Genomic DNA, 22327 nt, shown 5'->3' on the forward strand with positions numbered 1-22327 from the left:
ATAAGTAATCTTCTAAAATATTTTGGCTTTAGGACATCCAAAAATGTTTTGGTCTTAGAACAATGTTTTCTTTTATTTCACACACACAAAAAAATATATTTTTTAAAAAATCATTTTAATATATATATATATATATATAAATTGGGGAAGTAATTTTTTCTTGCCAAAATTGAAAATTATTTTTTCAAAACGTAACTTATATACTTGATTATTGTAATAATACTTGTTATTTTAATATAATTTTGATCTTTAAAAATTATCTCTCAAAAAATATAAAGAAAAATAACTGAACGGATATTAAATACGTGGACCCACAATTCACTTTAGTTGTATCTTTAGTATAATTTTGGATCATTTTTTTTTCATTTTATTTTATTTGCAAAGTAGATAATGGCCCACAATTCAAGTGTCAAAATATTAATGAAGCCTCACACAACTTTCGTTGGTTGTACCTCTACCATGTTAAAATTTGGATTACCACCCCTAGACATTTCGATTGACCCTCTAGAGTAATAAAAAAGAAAGAATTGGATAGTTGGTAATTCAGTATTCAAAAGAGAATAAATTAGAGTGACATGATTTTTTTTTCAATATATAGATAATTATTTAAATTTTTAAATAAATTTTATTACTTAAATATTTGAATTAGCATCTGTTTGAATTAAGCACTTGGACAAAGCATTCCTATTAGATGCTTTCAAAATATTTTTTTTAAAAATATTTTTGCACATTATCTTAAATATCTATTAAGTAGTTAAGTTAATAGCATAAATTATGTTATTTTATTTAATTATACACATCAATCTCAATTGAAACATATTTGATATATTATAACTTGTTAAGACTTAAAAGACTAATATAATTAAACTTGAAAATATGCAAACAAGTTTAAAACTGTCGATATGAGTTTCCCTCCAAATCCGACAAATTCAGGCAACCCGGAAAAACGAATCGGGTCAATCCGATTGAATTAGGGGAGACAGAACCAGAAGAGTTTGAAAAAGGAGGGAAGCAAGTGAGTGCAGCAAAGAGTCCATGGCGAATCTGTCTAGTTTAGTCCACGAACTTCGAGAACGCATAGCAGCTTCATCATCCACACCTCCAAACATCCGAAACGACGACGCATTGGAGGTCCGATTTCGTGCCGTACTTCCCAATCTTCTTAATGCATATGTCGTTCCGTCTGCATCAGGTCTCTCTTTTTCTTCTAGAATTTTCTCTTGCTACTCTATATGTATGTATCTGTAAGTAATTTTGATTTTTCCTTTTTGTTTGAATATCTTGTAGCGAATGAGAGAGAGGTTTTTGCAGTGCTAAAGCTCATAGCACATACCGCTAAGAACTTTCCTGGAGTATTTTATCATGGCAAGGCTGGTGCTGTCCTTCCGGTGATAGGACGCATATTGCCATTTTTGGCAGAGCCTGCTTTCTGGTGAGTTGCTTTGAAACATTACATTTTCATATTTGAGTAGCTGGAGATGTTAGGTTTGAATAGTGACTATAACTCTGAACGCATTTACCCCAGCCTTGGTTGGAGGCGACTATGTTCTTGTGGTATTGGAAGGTTGCCAAGTGAATTAGTGGAGGGATGCCCAAGCTGGTCTGGACATAACTGATAGGAAAGAGCTTACTTGAGTTTGTTAGTCTTGCCTTGTGATAAACTCTCAATATATATTGCTAAGAAACACGTAGCCTCTTTAGTCATTGGAATTTGGATCTTTGATGAGAGCCATTTTTCCTTTCTTGCATATTTCAACTGAAGACATAGGGAGTTAGAATTGATTATGAGAGACATCATTTTTGTTAAAAGCGAGCTTGCTTGAGTTTGTTACTCTGTGTCTGATTTTCCCAACTCTAGACACACAGACATCACCTTTAAAAAAGAAATGCTCACTTGAATCTGTTAGTCAGGCCTTTAGATATTAGAGCTTTAGTTATCTGCTACTAAAGAAACATGTAGAATGGTAGAAGTGCTGTTAGCCTCTTTGCTCAGTGGAGTTCCGACCCTTGATGAGAGTGATGAGTGCCTATTTGTCTCTTTTTGCATGTGTCAAGATGTTGACGAGATAAGGATTTTGAATTGAAATTTTATGAGAGTTACCTCAGATTAATTTCATGTAGCTAAGAGTAACATCCCATTCTGATTTTTCCAGCTCCAGACATGCAGTGATTATTGAAACAGTTGGAGCCCTATTATCTACACTTCGTACCGGAGATCGAGATGCTTATCGACAATTCTTTATGGACACTTTATTGGTGGTTGAAGGTACACATTGAAATTGTTTTCAAATAGTTCCAGTAGATCCATGAATTGCAATGTGGTTTGGTGGTAGACAATCAAACAAAAGTTTCAGTGTGACTAGAGTCAGCAAATTGCTAAAGTAGTACCTTTGGGGGATAAACTATTCATATGTACATTAAGATTATTTCGATCAGGATAATGGGGGCTTAAAGAAACACATCAATGCAAATAATGACTGATGAGGAATGCCAGATAACATGGGAAGAGATTAGTCAAACAATGTTTTTACTTGTCTAAGATAGAGTTAAATGGAAACAAAAAAGTAGATTACTAAATGATTTTTTTATTTGGCTTCTATCATAGTTTAGTGAGATGCGTGTTTTACGTTTCTGGATTATGATTATGCTCCAACTGTCATGAAATTTCTCTAGAATTTCACTTGCACAACAAGTATGTTGATGTTATGGCAGGCAGCTTTCCTCCTCAATTGATTGCTATTACCAGATGACTTGTTTTTTCTTCATATAGATCTTCTTCATGTTGCTTCACTATGTGATGAACAAAGCTCTACAGAATCACAAGAAGTATCTTTGAGGTGTTTCAGCGTATCATTCGGTGGAGGTTGGAGCAACCATGAAACAACGATATTAAGTGATCTCCCCTTGTGTTGTAAACCTTCCGATGGCAATGGCATTCTGATTAATGTCAAAGGCAAAGAAAGGTGGCAGCCTTTTGCTTCTTCTTCCATCAAGATTCTCTGTAAATGTTTAACTGAAGGAACTCTATATGTTGAAGGACTCCTTGAGACCTCATCTGTTTTGTCTGCATGTACACTTCTGTGTTTCGGAGATGTTGATGTGCACATGGTTGGTACTTCCATAGCAAACTATCTTGCTATCTTCATAACATGCTTTGTAGTTATTCATAGCTTGAGCCTTATTCTCTGTTCTTTGCTTTTTTAGTCTGATATTTTCATTGTCAAAATTTCAATCAAGGCATGTTTTGACTTTCTACGAATCACTGGAGCAGCTATGAATCCTGAAATCATTCCTGCTGAGAGATTGATTCAATTGATTACGGCCATATTACGCGGAGATGAGGCTGGGCTTCCAGTCTTCAGGTACCGTTACTTAACTTTGACTTTGGAGTTCTGACACTGCAGGGGAAAAGGGCGAACCTCCTCTAAATTTTGAGTAACATTGCTATTCCTCTCCTCCGCATTTGGTTTAGTGAATATGGATACCAACAAAATGTGCCACTTATGTTGAAAAAAACAGGAAAGGAAGGAGATGCGCCAATTTGATTTCTGTGCTTAGTACAAATTCAAAATCCTTTTGTGTATTTTTTCCCCATTCAATCCAGGGATATAGGATATTTGTTTTGCTAGTTTGTGCACTTAAGCATATGAGAAGTGTTTCTTGATCTAGGTTGAGGTTATTATCTGACACATTTTTTTTTTTGAAACTGGTAACTTTTTTAATTCCTCAGCATTAAGGGCTATGCTGGCCACCTCCAAAAACTGTTACAAGAAAGGAAAAGACTAAAAAAAATACTTACAGAGAACCTATGAAGTCCACTAATTGGAACTCCTCTTCTATATCTTGTTCTTTACACCAAAAGCCTAGAGTAGTAATTACTTTCCATTTGATCTGCTGTATTGTACATAAAAAATACTCTGATTCCTTTCTTTCCATATAATCCACCAGATACATGCTGGAACTGTTCTCTACCATCTTTTCTGACTCCCCTTTTGATCCAGCAGCTAAGGAGGTCAGAAGTGTGTTCTGGCATAGTCCAATATTCATTGGCTATCCTTGTAAACAGAGCCCACACTTGAGCAGTTACCTTACAATGCATGAATAGATGTTTGTTAAGTTTCCAGAGCCTCTTTACAGAGGAGGCATTTGGATACTATGTTGATGCCCCTCTTCTGCATTGCCTTATGAGTCACATATTTTTTCCTAGCAACCAACCAAGTGAAGCACTTCACCTTGGCAGGAGCCACACTTTTCCATAGCAACACACTTTAGCAATCACATAGCAACTTCATGGAAACTTCTTCCAGAAATGGTTAAGAACATCTCTTAAATTTGCAGTAGAAATGGTTATGGCTCCAAGCAAGTCTGTTGAAGAGGAGCATCAGCATTTAACAAAATCTTGAAGCCATCACTGACCCATTTTCTGAAGAGATAGGGAGTTAGAATTGAAATTTTAAGACTTAAATCCCATTTGCTTTGTTTATTCTAAATCTCTCCTTGCTTGATTGCTTGCTTCTGTACATAATCCCTTGTTTCACTGCAGCAATACAGCTTATGATTCGTCCATTGGCGGATGCCTTCATGTATTATACACCAATTGTCCTGATGACATCGTTAGATCGACATCTGCTGATTTAGTAAATATCTTTCCCCATTCGTTGCTTAAAACAAGAAGTCTTGACCTGAAGGTGCACTGAACCTTCTTCCTTCTGTTTGTATATCTGTCTTTAGCAAGTAAACTTCTTCTCTGTATAGTCGCAGTCTAAATGAATTGATTTTTGCCCTCTGATTTAATTGTTTTAATAGTTAAAAACTTTTTTCAGGATGCTCTATGTCTTGCCTATACTCGTATTGCAAAGAGTTGTCCTCCTCATATCTGGAGACCTGAATCTCTTATACATTTGCTTTACTCACCCACACCCATCATGCCTTTAATTGAGTGCTTTCAAGTGGCTTTATCTAGGATCTTTCCTGATCTTACTGGAGGTGAAAGTGTTAATAATGGTGGAAAAGGTTTATCTGACGTGCATGAAAATCCAAGGGCTGCAGAGAAAAGACCAGGTGAAGACCTGGAGAGTTCAAATGCCAAACATCAGAAAATTGATGATGAAAATCGACATTCCAGTATGAAATATGAAGATGTGATTAGCTATGGATTTGGCTCTTTGGGGGAGAAACAATATGCTGATCATATGCATAACTCATTGACTCTGTTTATTAAACTTCTAAAGTCTCCTAGTCAGGAATCCAGTTCTTTGGTCCCAGAAATTGCATTGACAGCTCTTAGTACACTCTGTATTGTTTTCTGTAGATATCCTCAAGCAGAACTTTCAATTCAAATATTCCGCCAGATGTATGAATGGATCCCTTGGGTGTGTGAAGAGGTTGGTGGTCAGTTATGCATGTTCATTTGAATTATGCACTCCTTCGTCCCTATAATTATGGTCATTGTCATGCAGGCAAATCAGAAATTTCCAAACCCTATTGATTTACATTTCTTTTTAGAAGCAATTCACAACCTATTGATCATAGCAGGTAAATGCTAGATCTATGCTAATTCATTCAGCACTTCCCGTAACTTTTCATTGTTTATAATCTATCAGGAAAAAAAATTCATTGCCTCTAAAACCAAGGTCGAGTGAAGAAATAAGAGTTCCAACATATTTTGTTAACAACTTCATGTCTATTCAATTTGTTACTCTATGTCCGTGAGTCAATCATTTGCCCTAATTGGCTATTTTGATTGATGTGGTTCTGTTAGTTTGTACTGGTATTCAAATTCTGGGAAATTGGAATGACTGACATTTTTTGACTTGCTTGCTCTTTCGATGCTGATATTTCTCGAAGATGACATATCATTGTTTGTTGGTTATTAAGGCAGCAGCATATTTTGCACTAATTCTTTAACTTCTGCCAGAACAAATATTACTGCCCAGTCCAAATTCTAAAGCAATATCATCCCTGTGAAGCAATTGCAGTGGGTATCGGTTTTTAATTTAGGTCGTGACATCTTGGCTGTTTGCAGATAAGAGTTATCGGTTTAGTATTTGATAATTCTTTCCCGTTGCTTCTTCTCATTGTGTTCCATTTATTGAATTAGCTAGTGCTACTGCACATATCAACATAAGTGGTCGTTATGGTCATTATCAACATAACTGGGGATATGTTTGTTTTCTAAATGCGAATTGTTGCAGCTGAAATCTACTTGCTTTGTTTCATAGCAATTAAATTTGTATGGCTATTTGTGATATCCACTAAGAAGGTGTGTCTGAGTCAATGAAAAGATAAGTATCAACCTTCCATTAACTGCATTTTTTCTTTCTTTGTTTTGTTTGTCTTCCCTTTTTAATATGTAAAATCTATTTAGGCTCCCTTCCCAGTGAGAGTGAATATTTCAAGACCAAGGGTGGCAACTTAGCACTTATGCAGTCATTGCTAAGGCATCCATGGACCAGATCTCAATCTACTGATCCCTACTCATCATCGAAGGCAAAGATCCTTTCTTTGTGTGTGCTGTCTAAAATTGGGCCTTTACTGCAAGGTGGAAATGATCTTGATGTATTGGACTTGGGACTCCATGATACCGCCGAGGATGTTAAAATTGAAGCTGTCATTTCCATGCCAGTGATATTAATGTGGTCTGGTTTTGGTTTACTGAATCACATTTTCAAGAGGCTTGAGTAAGTGAGAAAAAGCTCTTTATTTTATTTTTTAATGTATATTTGTATGAACAAGACTGCTCTATATAACAGCCAAAAGTGGTCTTTTAATTTGGTAAGTTATATGTTGTCACGTGGTTTTGTACTTATCTGCTCATATCAAATTTGACATACGAGCTTATGCATATGGATGTGCGAATAAAGTTGGAGTATTTCATAAATTTTCTGCTCTCCGTCTCTATAATGTCAAGCAATCTTGCCATATCATTAATGTATTAGTTATTTTTATATTGGTTTGCAGGATCCTGGAGAAAGAGGCACATGGTCGAATTAACAAAGTAATCCCGGGGTGTCTTGGTTATTTGGCGTGCCTTTATGGATCCTGTACAACTGGTGTACTAAGGAAAGGCCAATGCAAATTTTACTTGCCAAAGGGTAATATAAGACTAAATATGACAATGGATGACCTTGTGGGAGGATTTTGGTGTTCAAAGTGTGACATGCATGCTGGACTTGTAAACCGATCAAATTCAACTGTTTTGCATCTTCCTGACATACACAAGAAAGAGCCTACTACAGACCATGATTATGTTCATTTACAATCCATCTTCTTCCGTCTTCTTTTTGATGAATCATCTGAAGATGTTCAATTAGCTTGTGTAGGTGTGCTTCAGAGAATACTCCTCCATGGAACTGAAAGTATTCTTCTTAAAACAAGATCTGAATGGTTAAAATGTGTTGATTTCCTACTCCTTCACGGGAAAAAGGCCATTCGAGAATCCTTTTCTAAACAGATTAGTTTCTTCATTGAGGAACCTATTCTGAATTGTTTGTTCTTGGATGAGGATGGCCACGAGGCTGTTAACAGATCTAAAGAACAAAAGTTCATAGGCAAAATAAAATATGCTATGGAAACAGCGGATGATCCTCTGGTTTTCGCAACTCTTCTAGAAGCTACAGCTGAGATTATGAAAGCGGTTGATGTGCAGAGTCAGTCTTTTATGTTCTCTCTTCTTTTATTGATTGATCAGCTTGATAGTCCCCATGTGACAGTTAGAATAATTGCATCAAGGTTGATAATAAAGTCTTGCTACTTTCATCTTAGAGGAGGATTTGAATTAATCCTGTCTCGATTTCTTCATATTCGAAATGACTTATTTGATTACCTGTCTATAAGGCTTGCTAGCCGACCAAAACTGGTTGAAGAGTTTGCGGCAGCTATTCTTGGCACTGATACTGAGGAACTTGTCAAGAGAATGGTTCCTGTTGTCCTCCCAAAGTTGGTTGTTACTCAGCAGGATAATCAACAAGCAATTTTCACTTTATATGAGCTCGCTAAGCACTTAAATACAGATATGGTGCAACTAATTGTTAATTGGTTACCTAAAGTACTTGCGTATGCTCTTCATCGAGCCGATGGCCAAGAATTGCTCTCTGTTCTGCAGTTCTACCACGAGCAGACTGGTTCTGACAAACAGGAAATTTTTGCTGCTGCACTTCCTGCTCTTTTGGATGAACTTGTATGCTTCACAGATGAAGATGAGTCAATGGAGATAAGTAAAAGGTAATATAGCTTCAGAAACCACAAAGAAGCTTACATTGTTGAGTTTCTTGAAGCATAAATTCTAGTTTCTGCTAAAGAGACAGTTTTTGGCCTTTGTTCTTTATTTCTCAATTTTTCTATTTTGCTGTTCTTTTTCTTTATTTCACTTATTTTAGCTTTTCTCTCGGGGTGGTGGGAGCAGCTGAGGTGAGGTAGGATTAGTTCTGAACTTTTACCTTTTTCTAGTGGGTTATTCTTTCTGGAGATGGAATCACAAATTGATAGTATCTAAAGCTGGTAGAGGTCCTAGTTTCTAGTATTACTATCATGGTGTCATTAGTTAATTGCACTATGCCATTCTGCTTGGCCCCCCAAAAGGAATTGAGTTGCAAATGATGGATGATGTTAAAGACGGATTTACAGCTCCTTCCTGACTACTTCTTCCTCTTTCGATTTGAGCCTTTGGGGTTGTGTGTGGCGTGGGGGTAAAGAAAGTAAGGATATAACTAACAAAACCAGCAGTTGAGGTAGTGCTTGTTATTTCTGATGTTAAAATCAAAGGGAACTAGTAAAGTGTAGCAACATATGTACAATCATATACAATTATAACATCTACAGTACACGGAAAAAAGAAGAGTTGTTCAACATTTTAGTTTAAATATTTGCTTTGATCAGCTACTCTCAAGGCACCTCTGGTTCCTTTACCTGCATAAATCCCAAAGATGCAGAGTTGCCTAGTATGCAATATCTTTCAAATGAACTTTCTGGATCTAGGAATAGCTTGCTGTATCCCAGAAATAGTTAACAACATATCCCACAACCCATTGCCACCATGTAATGTAAGGAAAGATGATTATGATCCTCCAATTAATGTAAGAAACATCTTCTTCACGACATAAACCCCTTTTCAACAGCTCTATATCTCTAGAAAAAATGCCAAGACCAAGGCTTAGAGAAACTCTTCATTTTAAGCAAGTTCTGATAACAAGCCTTAAAACTATGTTCCCTCTTCTGTCACCTTTTGTTTTAGTAGAATCAGCTTTTGAGAAACCTTCTGGTCCATTTTCTGTTGCAAAGAAGTCAGACTCTCAATCTCCTTATCTTGACGGCAGCTGCTGAAAGTGACTTTCCAGATTCCATCTGTTCTGTTGGGCTATAGTAGTGTCTGGATAAGTGGAAAATATGAAAAGATCATGAAATTACTTCTTCCTACACAGGAATGTGACCGAGCAAGTATCCTTCTAAAATTGTCTTTTTTCCATCTCCCTATTCAAGGTATACGTCTGTTCGGAAATCTTCCCATAAATTCCTGATAACTCCCACTTTATATGTACTAGAAACAACTTCAGTGCACTATATGTAGCATCCATAACCTTTTCTCCACTAGGCACAAGGCATCTTATTCATTTACAAAAATACTATCAAGATTATTTAAAATGAAAAGTAGCTAACTGTATCCCAGAAGTCATGAAAATTACTGTCAGCTTTACATTGTATGAATGATGTTGCTAATTTCACAGGTTAATGAAGGTGCCTCAGGTGATAAAAGAAGTTTCTGGGATTCTAACTGGTGAAGAAGATATTCCTGCTTTTTTAAGGAATCATTTTGTTGGTCTCCTAAACAGCATTGATAGGAAAATGCTGCATGCTGAGGATATATCACTTCAAAGACAAGCTATCAAGCGAATTGAGATGCTGATATGTATGATGGGTTCCCATCTTAGCACTTACGTACCAAAACTTATGGTTCTTCTCATGCAGGCTATTAATAAGGAATCACTTCAGGGCGATGGTCTTTCTGTTTTACATTTTTTCATCAAGCAGATAGCACAGATATCACCATCTAGCACGAAGCACGTGATTTCTCAAGTTTTTGCAGCTCTGGTTCCCTTCCTGGAGAGAGAAAGTGAAAGTTCCTCCTCTCATTTGAATAAAATTGTGGAGATCTTGGAAGAACTCGTACTTCAGAATAAATCAATTCTAAAGGAACACATTGGGGAGTTTCCTCCTTTGCCTTCTATTCCTGCTTTAGATAGGGTGAACAGAATGATAAGTGCAGGACGTGGTATGATGACCTTGAATGATCAGTTGCGGGATATTATTGATGGTTTGGATCATGAAAATTTGAATGTCAGGTATATGGTTGCATCTGAGTTGAGTAAATTACTCAATCTTAGGAGGGAGGATATCATGGCTTTAATTACTAAGGTAGGAGATGCAAACATGGATGTAATGAGTGCTTTGATCACATCTCTGCTTAGAGGATGTGCAGAGCAATCAAGAACAATAGTTGGTCAGCGTCTGAAGTTGATATGTGCAGATTGTCTTGGAGCACTTGGTGCAATAGATCCTTCAAAAGTCAAGGGATTTTCAAGCATGCGGTTCCAAATTGCTTGTTCAGATGATGATTTAATTTTTGAGTTGATTCATAAGCATCTGGCCCGGTCTTTCAGGGCTGCTCCTGACACCATTATTCAAGATTCTGCAGCCTTGGCGATTCAGGAACTACTAAAGATTGCAGGCTGTGAGGCATCTCTTGATGACAATGTTGTAGCTTCTACCTCACAGACAAGAGGGAAACGTCTGGTGAAGTTGCCTGTATCCGTGGTGGATGGTAAGTACACTGAATTGCAGGGAAGGGGTCAGAGATTGTGGAATCGTTTCTCTAGTTACGTGAAGGAGATTATAGCCCCTTGCTTAACCTCCAGATTTCAGCTTCCAAGTGTGTCAGATTCCACATCTTCTGGTCCAATCTATCGCCCTTCAATGTCATTTAGAAGATGGATATTTTTCTGGATTAGGAAACTGACTGCACATGCAACAGGTTCTCGAGCAAGTATTTTCTATGCCTGTCGTGGTATAGTCCGTCATGATATGCAAATAGCAATGTATCTTCTTCCATATTTGGTCCTCAATGCAGTATGTGATGGTACTGAAGAGGCACGCTGTGGCATAACAGAGGAGATTTTATCTGTTCTGAATGCTGCTGCATCAGAGAATAGCACTGATGTTGTTAAAGGTATAAGTTCAGGGCACAACGAAGTTTGCATTCAAGCTGTATTCACTCTTCTTGATAATCTTGGTCAATGGGTGGATGATGTACAACAGGAACTTTCACTTTCCCAGTCTATTCAAACTTCCAGTTCGAGGCAACAAGCTCTCAAGTCGAAGGAGAAGACCATGAATCTGTCAAGTGATTCTGACCAGGTGCTTATTCAATGTAAACATGTTTCAGAACTCTTGGCTGCAATTCATAAAATGACTCTTGCAAGGGCATCTTTCAGATGCCAAGCTTATGCAAGGTCCCTTTTGTACTTTGAATCTCATGTGCGGGAGAAGTCAGGATCATTTAATCCTGCCTCTGAGAAGAGTGGCCTCTTTGAGGATGAAGACATCTCATTTCTGATGGAAATATATAGTGGGTTGGATGAGCCAGATGGCTTATGTGGATTTGCTTCCTTACGCAAGTCAAAGAGCTTGCAAGATCATCTATTGATAAATAAGAAGGCAGGAAACTGGGCCGAAGTATTGACTTCTTGTGAGCAGGCTTTGCAGATGGAACCAACTTCTGTCCAGAGACATTCAGATGTTGTCAACTGCTTGCTAAACATGTGTCATTTGCAGGCCACAGTCACCCATGTTGATGGATTAATATCTAGAATACCAAAATACCAGAAAACTTGGTGTATGCAAGGTGTTCAGGCTGCATGGAGGCTTGGAAGGTGGGACTTGATGGATGAATACCTTAATGGGGCTGATGAAGAAGGTTTAGTATGTAGCAGTTCTGAGAGTAATGCTTTATTTGACATGGATGTCGCTAAGATTCTTCAAGCAATAATGAAGAGAGACCAGTTCTCCGTTGCTAAGAAAATTACTTTGTCGAAACAAGCTCTGATTGCTCCTTTGGCTGCTGCAGGCATGGATTCTTATGCTAGAGCTTACCCCTTTGTAGTCAAGCTCCACATGCTGCGGGAGTTAGAGGATTATAGCTCTCTCCTTGGTGGTGAGTCTTTCTTAGAAAAATCATTTGTACTATGTGATTCAGATTTCTCAAAACTAATGGAAAGCTGGGAAGATCGGCTCAAACTCACTCAACCATCTCTCTGGGCTAGGGAACCACTCTTGGCTTTTCGGAGATTAGTTTTTGGTGCTAGTGGTCTTAATGCTCAAGTTGGGGAGTGCTGGATTCAATATGCAAAGCTCTGTCGTTCTGCTGGTCATTATGAGACAGCAAGTCGAGCGATTCTAGAAGCCAAGGCCTCAGGTGCATCTAATGTTCACATGGAAAAGGCTAAGCTTCTGTGGAGCACCAGACGAGCTGATGGTGCCATTGCTGAGCTGCAACAGACCCTTCTGAATATGCCTGTTGAGGTTGTAGGCTCTGCAGCAATATCATCAATCACTAGCCTCTCATTGGTTCCATTAAACCCACAACCTCTAATTTGTGGTACTCAGTCTTCCAACGAGAATAGGGGCGTTGCCAAAACTCTCCTACTCTATTCAAGGTGGATACATTACACTGGTCAAAAGCAGAAGGAAGATGTGATTAGTCTGTACTCTAGGGTGAAGGAATTACAGCCCAAGTGGGAAAAAGGGTACTTTTACTTGGCAAAATACTGTGATGAACTACTTGTTGATGCTCGAAAACGGCAGGATGATAAGGAGACGTGTTCAAAAGCAGTCCCAACGAATTCGGCCCTTGTTACTGCCACCAATATGAACACTGAGAGAAGTTGGTGGTCATATCTTCCTGATGTGCTCTTATTTTATGCAAAGGGCCTTCACAGGGGTCATAGGAATCTTTTCCAAGCCCTTCCTAGATTGTTGACACTGTGGTTTGATTTTGGTAGCGTTTATCATATAAGTAGCTCTCGTGCCAATAAAGAGTTAAAAACAATCCATGGGAAGGTGGTGTACACATATATGCTTTCTTTTGTGTTGTGATGCTGATATTTTTGGATTCTATTCTTAACTCTTCCTGATTTGCAGGTTTTGAGTATCATGCGAGGTTGTTTAAATGATTTTCCAACATATCAGTGGCTAACTGTTCTCCCTCAACTGGTTTCCAGAATTTGCCATCAGAATGAAGAAATTGTTCGGTTGGTGAAATACATAATAACAAGTGTTCTCCAGAAATACCCTCAACAGGCCCTTTGGACAATGGCAGCTGTTACAAAATCTACGGTTCCTTCAAGAAGGGAGGCTGCTGCCGAGATTATAAATGCTGCAAGAAGAAAATCCAATGAAGCAAGTGTTAGTTCTTTATTTGCGCAGTTTGCTATGCTCATTGATCATCTAATCAAGCTATGTTTCCATCCTGGTCAAACAAAGGCAAGAACAATCAACATTTCAACTGAATTTAGTGCTTTGAAGCGGATGATGCCAGTGGAAATCATAATGCCAACCCAACAGTCCCTTACTGTCAATCTACCTACATATGATGTGAATACACCTGAGAACATTACATCTGAAATCTTCTATTCAGCAGACCTTCCTACAATTACAGGAATTGCAGATGAGGCTGATATTCTTTCCTCGCTTCAGAGACCAAAGAAAGTAAGGTCTTCTCTTCTTGATGCCTTTACATCTAATTTTCTCTGACGATATTCTTCCTTCTAAGAATTTCAATGTTCTATCTACTTTCATTCCAAAAATCCATAAGAGAGACATTTGTAGTTTATGTATGTTCTCAACTTTGCTTTCGAAGCTTATTAGATTCCTTACCTTCCAGTCTGGAGGACTTCACATCGGAAAAGGGAAGCTTGGTGCACTAAGCTCCTGCTATGCGCAGGGTCCGGGGAAGGGCCGAACAACAAGGGTCTATTGTATGCAGTCTTACCCTGCATTTCTGCAAGAGGCTGCATGGTAAGGCTGCCTACAATAGATCCTTGTGGTCTGGCCCTTCCCCGGACACCGTGCATAGTGGGAGCTTAGTGCACCGGGCTGCCCTTTTATGATGTGAAGTCCTCTAGACAGGAAACAGAGGAATCTAAGAAGCTTCGAAAACAAAGTTGAGAACATACACAAACTACAAATGTCTCTCTTATGGCTTTTTGGTGATAATGTAAATGAAAGTAAGATAGAATATTGGAATTTCTTAGTCACTTTACATTGTGAAGAAGATGATCACTACTGTTAGCACCACCTGGGTGTTGCTTTTTTCCAGTAATAAGATTCTTCACTTACCTATCAAAGCAAAAAGTTTGCCAGTCTTCTTTATTGTAATGTTTCAACCCCAACGAGTAATTTCTCTTTAATTATAGCATAGCTAACTTAGTATAAATACTTAATGTGATGTCCTATAAAGTTTATACACCAAAGCTGTTAGATAATAGCTAATAAAGTTTAAATTGGGTAAGGAGCTCATAAAGTCTCACATTTTTTTCCATCTAATCAAGTCTAACAGTTGATATATACTATTTGTATCCTTTTGTTTATACCAAAAAGAAGAAACAGATATACTTAAGTTGATGCTTGGTCTCATGCTTCCTTAGCTATTTCTCTCCATAGCACCAAGAGTATGCCCTGTGGGGTTGTGCAGAGCATATATTATGAATAGGTGGATCTTTTTGTTGTTCATATTTGAGCAAATCCTCTTTTTCCTTTTTTTTTTCTTTCTTTTTTTTTTTTTTTGTGTGTGTGTTTTGCAGATTATTCTTTTGGGAAGTGATGGAATTGAGCGCCCATTCCTTTGCAAGCCCAAGGATGATCTCAGGAAAGATGCACGTATGATGGAATTCAATGCTATGGTTAATCGTCTGCTATCTAAGTGCTCTGAAAGTCGCAGGAGGAAGCTTTATATTCGCACATTTGCAGTGATACCACTGACAGAAGATTGTGGTATGGTTGAGTGGGTTCCTCATACCCGTGGGCTTCGACAAATACTCCAAGACATCTACATAAGCTGTGGAAAATTTGATAGACAGAAAACAAATCCTCAAGTTAAGCGTATTTATGATCAGTGCCTGGGTAAAATGCCAGAAGATGAAATGTTGAAGAACAAAATCCTTCCAATGTTCCCTCCAGCTTTCCATAAATGGTTCTTGAACATGTTTTCAGAACCAGCTGCTTGGTTCAGGGCTCGGGTTGCATATGCTCATACTACTGCTGTTTGGTCAATGGTTGGTCATATAGTGGGCCTTGGAGATAGGCATGGCGAAAATATCCTCTTTGATTCAACCACTGGTGACTGTGTTCATGTTGATTTCAGCTGTTTATTTGACAAAGGTTTGCAGTTAGAGAAACCTGAACTGGTGCCTTTCAGGCTAACACAGGTAAGAAGAAGAGAACACCGATCTTTTGCCATATTAGCATTGGTGAAAAGTTTGAAATTTATCTTGGTAATCAGATCGGATTTGAATTTGGTAGGAATATTCATGTTTTATGACTTGCTCGTTACATTGACCACATGCAGAACATGATTGATGGCTTGGGCATTACTGGTTATGAAGGAATCTTCCTAAAGGTTTGCGAGATCACGCTTTCTGTATTACGTGCACATAGAGAGACACTAATGAGTGTCCTTGAAACTTTCATCCACGATCCTCTGGTGGAATGGACTAAATCTCATAAATCTAGTGGGGTGGAGGTCCAAAATCCTCATGCACAGGTTGGAGCTTTTATCACCTGTCCTTAATATTTGTGCTACAGTTTCCGTTATGCTTTTATCTCTGGTAAATGAATTAATGAGTTTTGATAGGCGAAATTGACTTTCGTTTCCTTTTGTATTGTGGGTAACATTCTTAGACATTATCTTCCTAATGTATATCAGTATGCATATGGTGTATATAGCTTTAGATTTCCTTGGTTATCTTTTGAAGTAGACTAGTTAGGAACTGAGTTTTTGTAAGATATCTGAATATGGATTGTGATACTTTTGTTAGAACCTGATGTGTAACCCACTGCAGAATCTGTTTTTTTTTGTTTTTGTTTTTATAGAAGTGCCTGCTAATGAAAAAAAAGAGGCTCATAAAACTGTACAAAAATAATCCTCATTTCCCTTAAAGGCTGTCATATTTTTCTCTTTGAACAACCCGCATAAGCTCTGACAGGGAAATATCCCACGCCGTGCTTCATCCTATGTCTACTAAAGGCCCAGCTGAATCGAGCGTCCATCACTGTAGCCGGCACATTATCCCAAACCATCTTAAAATCTTCTCCCACTAAAGTCGTGATGCTGCCGGACAATGCAGAAGAAAGTGGTCCATGTCCTCCCACCACAGCCATCTTCTGCTAGTTAATCTAAGTGTTGTCCTTTTTGTGTTGAAGTTAGTAAGACAACAATTTCTTGTGGTGTGATGCCTTCAAAAGATGACAAGAAAAAACTGGGTTGAGTGGACAAATTGCATTAGTTGCCTTAAGCACAAGGATTCTTTCTACTAAGTATTGCTCCAATTGTACTTTTCTCTTGTAATATTTTTGACATAACTGCTAAATTAATTTAGTTGAAATTTGCAGCGAGCAATCAGTAACATAGAAGCACGGTTGCAAGGAATTGTTGTTGGTGTTGGAGCTGCACCATCTTTGCCTCTTGCTGTGGAAGGGCAAGCTCGTCGTCTGATTGCTGAAGCTGTTTCACATAAAAATCTTGGCAAGATGTATATATGGTGGATGCCGTGGTTTTAAACCTCTGTGATGCCAATTATTTGCAAAACGTATATCTATGTTCTCCTTGAATTCTGCAAAATTAGTCAAAACCTGCAGCATCGAGTTCTGCAAAATTGGTTGTGACCTTGTCAGGCATCTCTGGGAAGATACAGTCTGTAAGTAAACCATTTACTTTTTTTGAAAATAAAAAAAAGTACATGCTCTGCCCTTTCAAATGTTCTGTGTAGTGCTCTTCATGTCCATGTGGATCATTCAATGAGCATGTATGTGCATGAAATGATACATTTTGGAGGCACCTCACATTTTTTTTTTTGTTGATGAAGTAAAATGTAGTGCTTAGGATTTGAACAAAGAACCTTAAGGTGAATTTTGAACCATCTCCTCACATGGTTCTATCAGCACTTTCGTACTTCCAGTTTTCACAAATCTGCTTGAGAATTGTTAGACTGCTTAACTTCTGGTTATCTGATTTTTGTTTGCACCTGTAATTGATCCGACTGATTGCTTTTGGGAGCTTTAACGGAAAGTTGAATTTTTCTACTGCCTAGTGTCTGAAAGTGAATGATCCAACTCATTCAGTCACAAGTACAAGAAGCTCACACCCTAGGACGTAAACATAACAAATTAGTTAAGATACAAGATTTGGGGCCACACATTTCAGTTATTTGAGGAGGAAGTGGTAATAGTTCTGCAGGAAGTGCTTGGAATTTGCATTTTTCGTTTTTATGCTTTGATCTAGTATAGCTTTATAATAGGTAACCTGCAATTAATGGATTTATGGTGCATTAGGTTGTTTGCGTGATTTTTACTAGTATTTTACTTTCTTTTTTTTTGTGTGTGTGTGTGGGGGTGGGGGGTACTGAAAGACAGCAGTTGCATAAGCAATTGATGTTGGTCTTTTTTTTGTGAAGTAACTTTCTGGATAATAGATGAGAAACTAGTTGAAGTGGCTTGTCACCCTTATTGCCCTGAAAATCTTGAATACACTTGTGAAATTCTGCTGATGGATCTCACCTTTCTTGCACACAGGAGGATGTGGTTGAATAGTGGCTGGCAGGCTGTAATACACTTTCAGTGGACAGTATGACTATATTCTTGTAAGAAGATCCTCCAGTCTTCCTTGGAATATGCTCGCGTGCACTGTGTAAATTTTCTAGCACAAGTAGAAATCTTGGTTGATTGGTTGGGTAAGAGCAATCTATGCTGCAACTTGGTTTTGCCTGTCTTAGTTTTACTTGAGAATGCTTCATTCACATTAGGAGCTCAATGACTTTGGTTTGCTTATGAAGCCATCAAGACTCAAAAGAGACACGACTAGTGTCACATATTTGCTTGATATCTTGCAAATCTTTCTGATTGATTTGCTCAGTGGGACTTACAATTGCTGAAGTTGATGACCGTCCACTTGGAACCCGGACATTCATATGATAACCAAGTACTAGTACTAGGTGCATGAATAGCTCTTGAAGAATGATTATTCAGCAAAAATGCTGATGGTTCAATGGCCGAAGATGATTATTCCACACAAGTTGCATACTTAACCTATGTTGTCCAATCATATCATATATCATATATCATATATATATATATATATATATATAAAAGAGAACCTTAGGCCCGCTTACGTAGCGCCACCACAAACCAAAATTCACTTTTAATTTATTTATTTCCAATACTAGCCTTCCACTTTCATGAAAAGTTGTGACATTTACGAAAAATTGTGACTTTATGAAAAGTTGTGGCTTTAATGAAGAGTTGCGATTTTCATGTAAGGTTGTGACTTTTATGAAAAGTAATGACTTTTATGAAAAGATGCGACTTTAATGAAGAGTTGTGACTTTTATGAAAGGTTGTGACCTTTTTGAAGGGTTGCAACTTTTCCAAATAGTTGTAACTTTTCCGATAAGGTACAATAAATATCTATTCACACTATCATTTGTTGTCTATAAATAGAGGACTTCTTCTTCTTCACAATTAAGTATTTGTGTACTTTACTCATGTTGAGTGGCTTAGTGTCACCATTGCTTATGTTACAGATCTTTGTATGTATTTTTACAATCATTAATAATATATGCTTATGTTATTAAGGATAAATGGTAAGATTTAATAATTTTCATTTTCCTTTACATTATCAATTTTTTATATAAGATAATATAGTGTTTAGTTTCAGTGACTGATAGGTTTTTTTTATATATTTCGTGATATTAAATTTCCGTGCGAAGTGTGGGTAATTTTACTAGTTCAACGATAAAAGGCAGTTGAGGGGTATTAGGGAATTGGTGAGGATTAACAAAATGAATTCGAAGCTACCCTGTTTTCCAATTAGGCGTGGATGATGGGATCAGCCATTTGTGCAAGTCAAAGATCTTGCTCCTATACCCTGTGAAGATAAAAAGATGAAAAGAGGCTGAAACACAAGCATCAAATTAACTTGAATTGACCAATGGTACGAATAAAACCCAATCTGAGGATGTAATACTTGATTTCTTCGAATGGGATATTTTGAATTTGGCCTGTGTAAAATGTCCTTAGTGTCCTTTTGCAAATGTAAGTTTGTTCAGTTGTTACTTGGCTTAAATTTGGTAAATTATAAACACGTGTCACCTCGACTGGCATAGTTCCATTGACTAAAGGTTCACAAACTATTTTTATATTTGGTGAGTCATGGCAGACCTCGAGAATTTAACCAATGTCCATCAGTAAATTGGCATTATGTGGAAAAGATTTCTTTCATTACTATTTTGTCAATGATGTAGTGGATATAGGCATGCGTAAAAATGAATATGAGAGTTCAAAGATTTTATTTTTTTGTTATTTCTTCAAATAATAATGTTCTTACACTAAATGATATTATGTATTAATACTTCTTCAATTTTATTTATGTTTTAGTTAACATTTTAAAAATCATTCTAAAAAATTAACATAAAACAAAAATTGTGGAATTTACGAATTCTTGAAATTGATTTCATTAGTCATAGCTTTACATAAGAACACAAGAATTAAATCTACTTTAATAAAAATAAAATAAAATAAAATAAATATATATAATAGTGAAAAAACAATTCAAGTCTTTAGGATTAAAAATAATTTATCTGAAATTTCAAGGTTATTATTTAATATATAAATAAAAAATCTTTATAAAGTAGGAAAAAAATGATCACAACCTTTCATATTAATTTGTGGGTATATCCTACGTCCATTGTATAAAGTATAAAGCTGCCAGTAGAATGAAAGGAACGATGTATTTTATTGATTGTAACTAAGTATATATAGATTCTGTACAACTTCTACAGCAAAGAGATAAACTAAGAAAAAGGTAAGACTTATCTATAACCTATATACAAGGGAGGAAGTTACAACAGAGTCCTAAAGAGAAGACACTACTAAATCTGATCCGTTATTACGCCCCCGCAAGTTGGTGGTGTCAACAACACCCAACTTGGAAAATTGCTGAACAAAAGAAGCTTTGGGAAGAGGTTTTGTGAGTATGTCAGCCACTTGATCAGCTGAGTGAAGGTGGTGAACTTCAATATCCTTGTTCTGAACTTGTTCACGAACAAAGTGAAAATCAATGGCGACATGCTTCATCCTACTATGAAAGACCGGATTGGAACAAATGTAAGTGGTGCTGATGTTGTCACAGAAAACCTGTGGAACTTCCTTAAGTGAAAGCCTAAGTTCATGAAGAAGATTTGTGATCCAGTTGGTTTCTGCAACAGCAGCAGCCACAGCTCTATATTCAGCTTCTGTAGAGGACCGAGATACGGAGCGTTGTTTCTTGGAGGCCCAGGAAATTGGTGTGTTGCCCAGGAAAGTGATATAGCCTGAGGTAGAAGTGCGATCATTTGGATCACCAGCCCAATCTGAATCTGAATAAACAACCAAACGAGAATATGGAGCTTTGGCAATCTGTATGCCATATTGGCAGGTATGACGAAGATAACGAAGTAATCGCTTGACTGCTTTCCAGTGAGAGTGGCGTGGATTGTGCATAAATTGAGAGAGTTTGCTTACTGTGAAGGCAATATCAGGACGTGTAAAGGATAAGTAGTGCAACTTTCCAATTACCCGCCTATAAAGAGTACCATCAGCTGGAGGATCATTCACTGAAGCTGTCAAAATGGTAGTTGAGGTCATAGGTGTAGGAGCTCCTTTACTGTCTAGCATGCCAACATCCTCTAAAATATCCATAATATACTTGTGCTGGGACAAAAAAAGACCAGCAATAGAGGAGATAACCTCAACACCCAAAAAATAATGGAGCTGTCCAAGGTCTTTCAAGGAGAAACGAGTGGAAAGACCATCGATTATATGACGAACTCCACGAATCTGATTTCCAGTGATGATTATATCATCCACATAGATAAGAACATAAACAGTGAATCCAAAATTATGCAAAATAAATAAAGAAGAATCAGATTGGGACTTGACAAACCCAACAGTTAGCAAATAACTTTTTAGCTCATTGTACCAAGCTCGGGGGGCTTGTTTCAAGCCATAGATTGCTTTATTCAACTTACAGACATGTGTGGAGAGACTTTGATCTTCAAATCCCGGTGGCTGCCTCATATAAACTTCTTCCTCAAGGCTTCCTTGTAAGAATGCATTATTGACATCAATCTGATGGATTGGCCAGTTGTATTGCGTCGCAATGGTAAGCACCAACCGAATAGTAACTGGTTTGACTACCGGGCTGAATGTGGAATGGAAGTCTAAGCCTGGACGCTGGGTAAATCCCTTTGCAACAAGACGAGCTTTATACCTGTCAATGGAACCATCAGATTTATGTTTTATACGAAACAACCACTTGCACTCAACCACATTCATTGAAGGAGTAACTGGAACCAAATCCCATGTCCGATTCCTAACAAGTGCATCAAATTCAGCATGCATCGCTTCTCTCCAGTGAGGGTGAGGACATGCTTGTTTGTATGTATGAGGAACAAAAGACGAGGAGAGTTGAACATTGACACTAAACTGCTTGGGTTTGAGGCTATTTGTTTTGGAGCGTGTGACCATGAGATGACTTGAAGTTGTCACCACGGGTGAAGGATCAGATGGAGCCAAAGCAAGTGTAGGTTGGGAAGAGTTATTGGCAGATGACTGAGAAGGTACGTTGGTGGGAGGTATAGGGGAAGGGAGTGGTAACATTGAGGTACTTAGTTGTTGGTGATTTTTGCGTTGGTAGGTGATTAATGGTCTGGGTGACGGCAGGGGCTGAGTATAATCCGGTGGTGGTGTGATGGTGTGTGGCAATGAAGGAGAGGATAAAGTTTGAGAATTACCTGATGCAATGGAGACACCTTCTGATCTGGCAGGCATTGAGTTGGGCAGTGGAGAGTACACGGGCAGAGCATCTGGGAGGGTATGACAAGAATCAAAACTTGATGGTTCATTAGTCACAGGTAGAACATCAGAACAAATCTCCCAAGAATCAGTGCTCTGTTGGTTTTTTAGATTCGAAAAAATATTATGAAAAGGATAGGTGTCTTCCAAAAATTGAACATCCCTAGATAAG

The 22327-nt window shown here is 37.8% G+C and overlaps 1 protein-coding gene across 1 annotated transcript; it reads left to right on the forward strand.

Annotated features, from left to right (window-relative positions):
- The first annotated feature begins 1024 nt into the window (after positions 1-1024).
- On the forward strand, positions 1025-18359 carry LOC125872967 (serine/threonine-protein kinase ATR). The gene is made up of 16 exons (XM_049553790.1): positions 1025-1192; positions 1288-1432; positions 2154-2266; positions 2771-3108; positions 3238-3362; positions 4544-4688; positions 4824-5384; positions 5460-5535; positions 6368-6680; positions 6961-8223; positions 9723-13110; positions 13192-13758; positions 14853-15476; positions 15617-15811; positions 16660-16964; positions 17839-18359. Exons 1-15 carry the CDS (start codon positions 1036-1038, stop codon positions 16825-16827), a joined length of 8178 nt encoding a protein of 2725 aa, XP_049409747.1. The 5' UTR covers positions 1025-1035; the 3' UTR covers positions 16828-16964; positions 17839-18359.
- Positions 18360-22327: the final 3968 nt, after the last annotated feature.

This window comes from Solanum stenotomum, chromosome 1 (genome assembly GCF_019186545.1).
Source record: "Solanum stenotomum isolate F172 chromosome 1, ASM1918654v1, whole genome shotgun sequence".
Taxonomy (NCBI): Eukaryota; Viridiplantae; Streptophyta; class Magnoliopsida; order Solanales; family Solanaceae; genus Solanum; species Solanum stenotomum.

Excerpts from the sequence above, each read along its gene's own strand:
- LOC125872967 (XM_049553790.1), top strand. The coding sequence starts at position 1,036 with ATGGCGAATCTGTCTAGTTTAGTCCACGAACTTCGAGAACGCATAGCA. Across the intron at positions 2,267-2,770 it reads CACTTTATTGGTGGTTGAAG|ATCTTCTTCATGTTGCTTCA; the intron begins GTACACATTGAA and ends TTCTTCATATAG. Across the intron at positions 13,111-13,191 it reads TAAAAACAATCCATGGGAAG|GTTTTGAGTATCATGCGAGG; the intron begins GTGGTGTACACA and ends CCTGATTTGCAG.